Source organism: Pristiophorus japonicus, chromosome 15, assembly GCF_044704955.1.
Source record: "Pristiophorus japonicus isolate sPriJap1 chromosome 15, sPriJap1.hap1, whole genome shotgun sequence".
Taxonomy (NCBI): Eukaryota; Metazoa; Chordata; class Chondrichthyes; family Pristiophoridae; genus Pristiophorus; species Pristiophorus japonicus.
Genome location: NC_091991.1, coordinates 70,063,637 through 70,075,724, shown reverse-complemented (window position 1 = coordinate 70,075,724; position 12,088 = coordinate 70,063,637). Strand labels below are relative to the sequence as shown.

General features: G+C 45.7%; 1 protein-coding gene across 8 annotated transcripts in view; it reads left to right on the top strand.

Annotated features, from left to right (window-relative positions):
* cadps2 (Ca++-dependent secretion activator 2) overlaps positions 1-12,088 on the top strand; it is an 863,559-nt gene that overhangs the window by 517,490 nt on the left and 333,981 nt on the right. For all 8 annotated transcript variants that reach the window (XM_070900583.1, XM_070900582.1, XM_070900585.1 and 5 more), the window contains one exon: positions 2,130-2,269. In XM_070900583.1, the coding sequence (XP_070756684.1) occupies positions 2,130-2,269 (140 nt within the window). The remainder of the gene's footprint in view (positions 1-2,129; positions 2,270-12,088) is intronic.

The following is a 12,088-nucleotide window of genomic DNA, read 5'->3' as shown; positions in this document are numbered from 1 at the left end:
AACAGGAATACTCATTGTTGCTTTATGAATGATGGTTTGCAAATGTATATTTTTTTCTGCAGTTTCCAGTAGTTCATCATTTTAACTCTTTGCACAATGAGCAGCTGTTTGAATGAAATAGATATAAATGCACCATTTTAAAGAGAATATCGAGGCGTTAATTGCATATTTAACAGCTTCAGAGGACCTCTGAAATGAGCATGGCAGTTGAGAATGTTTATTACCACATGATCACTTGGCAAAGAGAGCTTTGAACAGATTCTTCACAAAATATAACAAGCTATCCAGCAGTAGTTATCATATCATCACAAATTCTAGCCTTGATACTCCTACTGGTCAAATGTTTCCTACCCGGTTGTTTTTTACCAGTAATATTGAAGGGCAGCAGATGGAATGATTCGTTGTCGGCAGCACTTGGCTAACACCAAAGTATGAACATAAGATTATTAAACCAGGGTCAGTAGGTTTTGCTAACCAGAGATTAGAGTTAACTTCGCAACCATTATTTAAATTATTTTAAGCCACCTGTCACCTTGGATATAACAGATATGGTGGCTTGTGTTCTTAAGAGCAGAGCTCTAGCTATACTTTTAGATGGTGAAAAGGAAGGATTGTAAGAAATAAATATCTCTTCTTGCAATCTGGCCACCCCCCCCCCCCCCCATCTAAAGCATACCTATTTCCTTCTCATAGTATTTCTAATTCTGACTTGGATCCTGTCAGAACACTGGTGGATAGACATTGCAATATCTTATATACTCTTCCCACACCTAATTTCCATGTCCTCTACACCTACCTCAAGTTTGCCTTCACAATCGTCCCTTCATCATATGTGTCTTTGAGACCTTTGATCACTTCTTCATCTCCTTTCTCTTGTGCAGTCCTCTATCTGCTCCCAACATTTCTATTATCACCTTCCGCCCTAAAATAAACTACGTCTAACTCCCTCACCTATACCTTTTCAATGTCTCCCAACTCTGATCCACAATCTAGGATGATATTAACTCCTCCGCTACTCTCCTCCATAACTGTCTTGATGCTCTTGTCCCCATAGAAACCCAAATATCCTCTCCGCCCCATCAGTCCTCCTGAAACAATAGCCACCTCTGCATCCCAGCTACCTCAAGTCCGTAAGTTGTACACTTGAGTGTACATAGTGAGCAGCCAGTCCAGCCAGATTGAATACACCACCTTAAGCTCTATTGCCACTCCTTTTCCAATACTACTCGGAGACCATCCTAGAAACTAGGAATAATTTCAAACTTCTCTTCTCTACTGTATCTCCCAATCACCTCCCACTGGACCTGCCATCCCATCACTCCATATTTGAGTAAGCCCATGAGTAAGGTTTCCATGCCACCCACAGCATTGAGAGCATGCTGGTCAAAATCTTCAATGACATCCTGTGTAACCATGACTCCGGCTCAACTGACCCTTATTATTTTTATGAACCACTCTGTTCTCTATGACCCTATTGGCCACTTGATCCTCTTCCAATGTGTCTTTGTCAGCCCACCTTAGTGGCACTGCTCTCTTAGTTCCCCTAAGGCCCATATCCCCATTAACTCCATTCTTACCAAGTTCCACCAGCTCCTCTGTCCAAGAGAATTGATTGTAATATCCTTATCCTTACCTTCCAATCCTTCCATGGCCTCACCCCTCTCTACTTCCACAATCTCCTCAGCCATATGTCCCTTTTTACACCTGCCTCTCTTTTGACATCAGCCATTTTCCACTGATCCATTGGTTGCCGATCCTTCAGCTGTTACACTCCTGTCTCTGGGACTCTCTTCCTCAGCAACTCTGCCTTACCACTTCCCTACTTTCAAAAGCCTCTAAAGACCCTTCTGTTCAACCGTCTCTTTATACATGAGAAATGCTATAGAAATCTACGGTGGTGTTAACATGCCGGTTATTGTCAGTGGTCCAAAATGCAACAAGCAGTCGGCAGTCAGGAATATTAACAACTTCTGAGAGAAATATCCAGCTGAATTCAGCTTGTTTGTCCGTGAGCTAACCAGTGAGGATGAATTGGGGCCTGCTCATCGTTGCAGTGCAGGCCTTAAAGCAACAGTGCACGTTTCCACCTCCACTGATTGGAAGCTTGTCTGTTTATTTTTGTCTTTCAGGTAATTCTTAATCCAACTCCAAACAGTCCAAAGACACCAGAATGGCACAAGATGGTCATTCCGAAAAATAGCCAAGATTCGGATTTGAAGATAAGACTCGCAGTGAGGATGGATAAACCTCCAAACATGAAGCACTGTGGGTAAGTCTGTCATATTTACAATAGTTCTGACAAGTTTTGGGCAAAGCTGTACATTGGCTCAGGCAGAGTTGACTTTAGGTACTCATGAAACGCGTGGAGAGAGGGCCAACCCAGCGATGAAAGAGTTTACATTATGATCAACATACCGTCAATTGCAGCCAAATTCAGGGATTCAGCAGGTCCTTGTTCCAGCGGAGGGTGTACATGATGGGATGATGATCCGTCGTGCCTGGTAGGAGACTACAAATTCTTTTCAAGTAGTGTCTTACTGTTAATGTTGGAAAATGTGGCATGATGTCAGTTTTCCATGGTGTGTGCTGGGCCTTAGCCTCTTAATGCTGGACTCACCAATGCTCAGATCTCCCAATGAAATGCAAGGCCATGAGATCGCTTTTGAATAAAGTTGGAAGCATTGGAGCAGTGGGTCTGTGATTAGCACTGATATTTTTTTAAACAAAGCCTCTTTTTCATATCTCCACATCCCTCCCCCCCAAAAATAATATCTAGAAATGAATTGCCTCTGTGCAGTGTAAGGCTGCCAGTATAGTATAGCACATTGTACTGGTCTGAAACCTGTATCTGTGGAGGGTAGTGCAATGTGCAGCAACAGACCTGAGTCAACTCGCTGGGGGCGGAACTGAGCTCAGCAATAATGGAGCCCCCTACATGTGCACACACAATCTGCTCCCAGGTGTCTAAACTTTACTCTTAGAACACTCCCATTCACACTCTACTAAAAAGAGTCTATACTCATTTATTAAAAGTAACTATTAAAACATGGCTTTGACTTCGTCTGGAGTTGTGCGTCACTCGGTATGACCTGAGCGTGGTGAGACTTCCTGATTGAATGGGCTTCGGTTTTATTGCAGTCTGAAGTCCGATTGGGACCCGAATCACTATTTTTCTGCTTTCGAGCTGATGAGCATATGGAGCCTCTTCACATTGACTTGCATGGCCAAGTTTCCTTTTCCGGACTATTCAGCAGGAGCACTGTTTGAGCAGGAAGAGGCAGCATCGGTTCTTTAAAATGTCCCGTTTTCATCTGCTTACTGCAAAGGACTGACTCACCCCTCTCGAATTTTGCAGCTACCTTAAGTTGCTGACATACATGACCACGTGTAACACGTCTAAATTTCACTGGTGTCAGCTACTGTTCCAGCAGACTGTGGAATTCACTTCCAGGGTTAGTGGTTGAGGTAGAAACGATGTTAATGTTCTGGATTAGATTAGATAGATCAATGAGGGAAAAGGGGATGAAGGGATATGAGAACAGGGTGGGTAAATGTAATGACTATTTACTTTTGTGGAGAGTAAATTCTCAAATGATATTCTCATTTGCTCCCATACAGTTACGTGCCACATTGAACTTGTACTTGTTAGGTAGGCCCTCTACACCAGAGGAACTTAGTCTATTTGTTTTCCCCCCTCAGGAGGTATATACTGCTCTAATTAGTACCAACTACTTCTTCTGACCTCAGTCAACTGTCATCTCTCTTTTCACCTCTGATGCAAGTGCAGGAATCTCATCGATTTTCTTTGCCATTCAAAACTGAAGCTATCTGTTCAGCAGCCTCAGCCTATGTCTCACTTTGCACTGTGCATCTTTTAGTCCCTGCTACTTATTACATATCATGTGTATTTTATGCCAGAGAATGTTTGAGGATTTTTCCAAACAGCTTCTCCATTTATCCTTGAAGAATTTGACCTTGCATCATTGTGACCAAGATTTCTAAGACCCTTTTCTATTCCTTTCTTGCAATTTCTTTATGACATTTCTGTGCATTTGTTTGCATGAGGTTTCTGATCGGTTTAACAAAAGCCTGTAAAATATGTAACAATACTTGTTGGAAAAATACCAGCTGGTAGAAAATCATTGAGAGATGATGAGAGAAAAATTATGATTTTTTTTTAAAAGACTCATCCCAAAATATATGTGAAAATATTCCAATATAATTTGTTTTCCCAAAATGGACTCTCCCACGTAATTGAAGACTGAAGTTACAGAAGTACAGGTACTAAGATGAATATTCCAACAGTCTTTTATGTAAAATTAGCTGAAAATCATCATACCCTGCTGTAATGTGAAAGTGAGTACTGTGTTGGTGTTTGCAAATAAATCAAAGTAAGGAAGACTTGTATTTATATAGCACCTTTCATGACCTCAGGATGTCCCAAAGCACTTTACAGCCAATGAAGTACTTTTGGAGTGTAGTACTGTTGTAATGTAGGAAATACGGCAGCCAGTTTCCATACAGCAAGGTCCCACAAGCAGCATAGGAAAAGGAGGAGGCCATTTAGCCCCTCGAGCCTGTTCCGTCATTTAATGAGATCATGGTTGATCAGTGATCTAACTCCATATACCCACCTTTACCCCATATTCTTTAATACCTTTGGTCAAAGAAATTTATCAATCTCAGATTTAAAATTTAAAATTGACTTAGCATTATTTGCCATTTGCAGAAGAAAGTTCCAAAATTCTTCCACTCTTTGCGTGTAGAAGTGTTTCCAATCTCCACTCTTAAGAGGCCTAGCTCTAATTTTTAGGCTCTGTCCCTTAGTCCTAGATTCCCCAACCAATGGAAATATTTTCTCTCTCTCTACCCTATCAGTTCCCCTTAATATCTTGAAAACTTCGATCAAGGAATACAACCACAATTTGCGTAATCTCTCCTTGTAATTTAACCCTTGGAGTCCAGGTATCATTATAATAAATCTACGCTGTAAATCTACAAGGCCAAAATATCCTTCCTAAAGTGTGGTGCCCAGAAGTGCTCACAGTACTCCATGTGTGGTCTAATCAGGGCTTTGTATAGTTGCAGCATGATTTCTAGCAATGTGATAATGACCAGATTCTCTATTTTAGGTGTTGGTTATGGGATAAATGTTGGCCAGGACACTGGGGAAAACTCCCCAGCTCCCTCAGTACTGCACTGGAGTGGCAGCCTTGATTATGCGCTCAAGTCTCTGGAGTGGGACTTGAACCCACAACCATCTGACTCCGGGGCAGAGTGCTACCCTCTGAGCCCAGACTGTCACGTAAGGGCTGGATATTCCTCCAGGATCCAGGAAGGGCGGGGCATCAAGGCCTACCAGCCCCTCCCATCACGACCTTCATTTCCGTCCCACCCCTGGTGGCACTACTAATGCTGTGGTTCCCTGCCCGCCGTGTGCAAATAGTGGTGGAGAGGTAGTGCCCAGTTTCCCTGCGCATGTCACTGCTGTTCTCCCCACTCCCCCACTCCCTGGGACCATCAAGTGTGGCCTGCCAAAAATCCTTAGGGTAGTGGTGAGAAAACCCAAAAGTCTGTCGATGGTGCGAAAGGTCCCAGCAGGAGCCTCCGCTCCTGCCATTTCAACCGTGGCTATCAAGGGAAATCAGGGATAGTATTAAAGCCAAGGAAGTGGCATACAAATTGGCCAGAAATAGCAGTGAACCCGGGGACTGGGAGAAACTTAGAATTCAGCAGAGGAGGACAAAGGATTTGATTAGGGCAGGGAAAATGGAGTACGAGAAGAAGCTTGCAGGGAACATTAAGACGGATTGCAAAAGTTTCTATAGATATGTAAAGAGAAAAAGGTTAGTAAAGACAAATGTAGATCCCCTGCAGTCAGAATCAGGGGAAGTCATAATGGGGAACAAAGAAATGGCGGACCAATTGAACAAGTACTTTGGTTCGGTATTCACTGAGGAGGACACAAACAACCTTCCGGATATAAAAAGGGTCAGAGGGTCTAGTAAGGAGGAGGAACTGAGGGAAATGCTTATTAGTCGGGAAATTGTGTTGGGGAAATTGATGGGATTGAAGGCCGATAAATCCCCAGGGCCTGATGGACTGCATCCCAGAGTAATTAAAGAGGTGGCCTTGGAAATAGCGGATGCATTGACACTCATTTTCCAACATTCCATTGACTCTGGATCAGTTCCTATCGAGTGGAAGATAGCCAATGTAACCCCACATTTTAAAAAAGGAGGGAGATAGAAAACAGGGAATTATAGACCGGTCAGCCTGACATCGGGTGTGGGTAAAATGATGGAATCAATTATTAAGGATGTCATAGTAGCGCATTTGGAAAGAGGTGACATGATAGGTCCAAGTCAGCATGGATTTGTGAAAGGGAAATCATGCTTGACAAATCTTCTGGAATTTTTTGAGGATGTTTCCAGTAGAGTGGACAAGGGAGAACCAGTTGATGTGGTATATTTGGACTTTCAGAAGGCTTTCGACAAGGTCCCACACAAGAGATTAATGTGCAAAGTTAAAGCACATGGGATTGGGGGTAGTGTGCTGACATGGATTGAGAACTGGTTGTCAGACAGGAAGCAAAGAGTAGGAGTAAATGGGGACTTTTCAGAATGACAGACAGTGACTAGTGGGGTACCGCAAGGTTCTGTGCTGGGGCCCCAGCTGTTTACACTGTACATTAATGATTTAGACGAGGGGATTAAATGTAGTATCTCCAAATTTGCGGATGACACATTGTTGGGTGGCAGTGTGAGCTGCGAGGAGGATGCTATGAGGCTGCAGAGCGACTTGGATAGGTTAGGTGAGTGGGCAAATGCATGGCAGATGAAGTATAATGTGGATAAATGTGAGGTTATCCACTTTGGTGGTAAAAACAGAGAGACAGACTATTATCAGAATGGTGACAGATTAGGAAAAGGGGAGGTGCAACGAGACCTGGGTGTCATGGAACATCAGTCATTGAAGGTTGGCATGCAGGTACAGCAGGCGGTTAAGAAAGCAAATGGCATGTTGGCCTTCATAGCGAGGGGATTTGAGTACAGGTGTAGGGAGGTGTTGCTACAGTTGTACAGGGCCTTGGTGAGGCCACACCTGGAGTATTGTGTACAGTTTTGGTCTCCTAACTTGAGGAAGGACATTCTTGCTATTGAGGGAGTGCAGCGAAGGTTCACCAAACTGATTCCCGGGATGGCGGGACTGACCTATCAAGAAAGACTGGATCAACTGGGCTTGTATTCACTGGAGTTCAGAAGAATGAAAGGGGACCTCATGGAAACGTTTAAAATTCTGATGGGTTTAGACAGGTTAGATGCAGGAAGAATGTTCCCAATGTTGTGGAAGTCCAGAACCGGGGGTCACAGTCTAAGGATAAGGGGTAAGCCATTTAGGACCGAGATGAGGAGAAACTGCTTCACCCAGAGAGTGGTGAACCTGTGGAATTCTCTACCACAGAAAGTTGTTGAGGCCAATTCACTAAATATATTCAAAAAGGAGTTGGATGAAGTCCTTACTACTAGGGGGATCAAGGGGTATGGCGAGAAAGCAGGAATGGGGTACTGAAGTTGCATGTTCAGCCATGAACTCATTGAATGGCGGTGCAGGCTAGAAGGACCGAATGGCCTACTCCTGCACCTATTTTCTATGTTTCTGTGGCCCCAAGTTTCCACATGATTTGCTCCCGATTTTTAGGAGCAACTGGTGTAGAACGGAGTATCTCAGAAATCAGAATTCTCCACATTTAGTTTTCTACAGTTCTAGTCAAGTAGAACAGTTTCACTTTGGAACTGAATTTTTTTTTCAAAAGGGGTCGTGTCCGGCCACTGACGCCTGATTTCAAAGTTTCCACAGTGAAAACGTACTCCAAACTAACTTAGAATGGAGCAAGTGAAGATTTTTGTACGCTTGAAAAAACCTTATCTACACTTTAAAAAATCAGGCGCAGGTTACAAATTAGGTATAGGGAACGAGGTGGGGGGAGAGGGGGGGGAGGGAAGTCATTCAATTCTACAATAAATCCTTAGTTATACTTATACAAATATTATACAAATAAATCCAACCTGAATAAAAATTTATAAGCAAAGAAAAGATTAAATAAACCATGTTCCTACCTGTGTGAAAGTGCTTGAGGCAGCGGTGTGGCGTCAGTGTCTCTTGACGGCAGGGGCAGGCAGCAAGCAGCCTTCGAGCTGAGCTGTGGTGCTTGAGGCAGGCCTTCATTCCCCGCGAAGATGCAGCACCCGGACGGACTTGAGGCCATTCGGCCATGGGATTGCAGCGGCGTCAGTGGCTGGCCGGGAGCAGCAGCAGCCTTCGAGCTGTGAGGGGGACTGATTGAGGCCATTTGGACAGGGAGAGGCAGCCACATCGACATCTTTATATTTAAATTTGCAGAATGGGTGCACCACATATTATGCAATGGTTTGCTTCCTCATGCAAGAAATTCTTTGTTCTTGGTGGAAGTTGATCCATTACAAAGTTGAATTGGCACTTTTATTTCTCCAAACACACAGTCCTTAATTTGCAGGCACCGGTCCTGCAAGTTTAGCAGTGAAAAGTTGAACTCACTGATTTCAGCAGTGCTGTTAAAAGCACTCCTTCACACACAGAAATATCAAGAAAATTAAAATACAAGCCTTTGCAGGGGTCCAAGAAACAAATCTTCACTTTTTCTGCAGCACTTTTAAAAATGGCCGAGTGCCAATGTTTACTTCAGACTGCGCATGCGCGAACGATCCAACGCGCACACGCAGGGTTGCCAGCACCAAGAAGCCTCATTTAAATTGTACCCGCCCCCTCCTACTTACAAAATCGGCACGAGTGGTAGGCTCCGCCCCCTGTGCGCCGCGCCAAGCAGACATCGAGCTCCAAGGAGCTCGAGAATACCACATTTTTTTTCAGGCGCCGTTTTCGGCGCGAGAAACAGGCGCCCAGCTCTGAGGTGTGCCTTTTTCACCGCATGTGGAAACTTGGGGCCTGTGTTTCTATCCCACAGCTGCTGAAGGCCTTGGTCACAGCTGAGTACTTCTGTAAAACAATTTACACAAATATCTTCATGGCTCTTCTGCTCATTTTAACAGGCCTCCCACCTCCCGGTGTTTCAGCGGCCTTCCCGACAGGATTTCCCTCGTTGGCAAGAATCCCGCTGGGAGCCGACTCTGCACACCCCGAACCTATAAAATGGGCAGGGGTTACGGCGGCATCACAGAGGCAGCCAGAGTCACTGCCCCTCGGTGGAGAGGAAAATCTAGCCTTGAAAGTGTTCAAAACTGAGGAACAGCTCAAAATTGTCTTTTATATAGTGTGTTAATACTACCGCTGGAAAGGCCAACAAAGTCCCAATTGCCTTTTTTGGCTTTAGCAACAGTTTTGTCAGATCCTACCTAGGCTAATAAATACACATTGACTGAGTTGGCAGCTATAGAGCTGTGATTACAGAAATGATTGAGAGCATGTAACAGTGCAGAGCTGAGGCCCGGTGAGATTACTGTACACTTGGTGTTGCTTTGAAACTAAAAGTGGGGGTGGGTAGAACCAGTGTATCAGTTATAGCCTTAAAAACATCAGCTGGTGCTTGTTTTATTATAACCAAGGGGCCCTTCTTAATATGGCAATTATTTTTTAGTTGTTCAGAAGTCGATGTTTTGTAAATGTTGGAGGAGGGGGCTGTCGCTTCTAGATGTTGCTACAGACTGTTAACGGCTGAATACTGAATCATACAGTGCATTGTTCAGTCCGTGAGACTCCTCCATTGACACTTTACTGGTGGGGGAGGAGCACGGGAGGAGCAGACTGTTTCCTTAACATTTGCAACGGAGCCTACCTGCGAGCTACTCAGTTGGGTCTGTCCGATGGATATTTATTGTGTTCAACAAGCCCCTGGCTGGATTTTCCGCTAATTTGCATCTTGTTTAGTGGCGGGGCGGCAAATGGTGTTTCTGGGTGGCAAACGGGGTGTCCAGGAATTAGCGCCCGAGCGGAACTTTTGACATTGGTTTTGCGGCAGCATTGAAACGTACTGCCCCGACCTCCATTTGGACTGTCATGATGAAGTTAATTGTCATGCAAAGCTGCACGAGTGCCCCGGGTGGAACTTTTGGGCCTTATGCCTGACTTAGCGGCCACCCCAAGAACCGACCGGAAAAACCTGGCATTCCCATAGTGGCAGCAGGTGTAATCGCGGCATCTTTGAATGGAAATCGGAGTATCTCATATCGGAGTTGTCAGATACTGCTATGGTTGTGCGCCGAAGGCTGTCAATTTACAGTTTAAATGAGGACTTTCATGTGAGTTAACTCTTTGAAAGTCAGATCGCAAGGACACAGTACACACGGCGAATGGAATTTAAAGTTCTCAATGAGCTGGGACAGCCAGGCTGAGAGGGCAATAGGCTCTGAACGCTTTGCTTGAACGGGGAAGGGGAAGTTTGAGCGAAGCCTCGGAATTCAATGCCATCATGCCACCCGCCCCCCACAACAAAGCCCAGAATAATTCAATGGTAACAGACTTATGGACATAAAACTGCATCCTCCAATGAACAACATGAAGATAAAGATTAAAATTGCATCCTGCATTGAACAACATTAAGAAAAAAATGCATTCTCCAGTACACAATATGCAACTTTCATTAAGACTGCATTCTGCAGTGCACAATATGAAACATCAATTAACACTGCATTCTGAAGTGCACTAAATTGTTGCGAGGCCCTAATGTTTATGGGTGATGCTTTCACCCCACCCCCGCCCCCACCATGCCTGCTGTTCATCCTCAATATGGTGTCAGGGCGTGCAGGAAGGCTGCTAGAGGGCTGCTGTGTTGGGGGCTCAGACAATCGATTCGACATCTGAGGACACACTGGACCAGCTCTCGGCCTGGAAGGCCCGGCTTCCGACTGGTGCACCTCTTCCTCAGCGATACCACTCACAGGTGGTTCGGGTGTAAACAGCCGATGGTGCTTGGTTGGCGAGAGGTGGGAGCCAGAATGCTGTCATCCTGAGGAATGCCAGCACCTCCCATTTTCCTGGAGCCACTCCGTCGCCGACGGGGTTGGACCTTGGCAACTGGAGCACGATGTAAAGAATCAACTTGCTGGCCTGCTTCGGCCCTGGCACTTCCCCGTTGGACAGTGGGGAGCACAGAGTGTATGGAGGCAGACATAGACTGCATCACTTGCCCAAGCTGAAGCAGATCTTGTGCCTGTGATGAGCCCAAGTCTGCTACGTGATCAAGGGCTCGCGCCACACTCTCTGGAACCCCACTGTCGCTGCCCAAGGCCACCAGCCTCTGAGTGTGGGCAATGATGACCTCGCTGGACTCACGGCTCGCAGTGACAGTCGGCGCCGTTACCTCCGCAACAGTCGCAGTGAGCTTGTTGATGCTCACGGGGATCTGTCCCAATGTATCAATGAGCTCATGGTGCATCGCTTTCCCTGGACATTTCCACCAGGTCCAGTTCCACATCCGCCTGTCTTTGAGCAGACCGACTTTGCCGACTCACCCTCCGGAGAGCTGGCCTGCGGGATTCCACCCCGGCACTGCGTTGCTGTAAGCCACCGGGACCAGGAGCCTCCGAATCGTCAAACCCAGGAAAGCAGCCTCATCCCCAGATGAACTCAGTCCCGATAGGACATCTGGTGGACTGGGATGCTCCGCTGGATCAGTCTCATCCAGTTCCTCGTTTCCATGGCCTGACGTAGAGGGCTCCCTCCAGGGATGCTCGCCTCTGGCTGGTCATCTTGAGGAAGAAAGCAACAGACGAGTGGTTAGCAGCAGGGGAGCAGGCAGGGTGACATGAGGAAGGTGGCATAGCACAGGCTCATTGGAAGGTCTGCCGCTACTCCATTATATCTCTCAATGTAGTGTTTTGAGTCGCGCGATCCATTTACATACCCTCACCATCCAAAGGGGGCTCAGCATCACTCCCGGCAACTGTCCGACCTGGGACTCCGATGAGGGCAGAGACTCTCTCTTCCACATCCATCAGAGGAAGTGTTTGAGACGGACCCTCATCTGTCCGCAGTTTCTCCCTTCGGTTCTGGAAGTGCTTCGACTGAAAAGATAAAAATGGGAAGTGTTAAA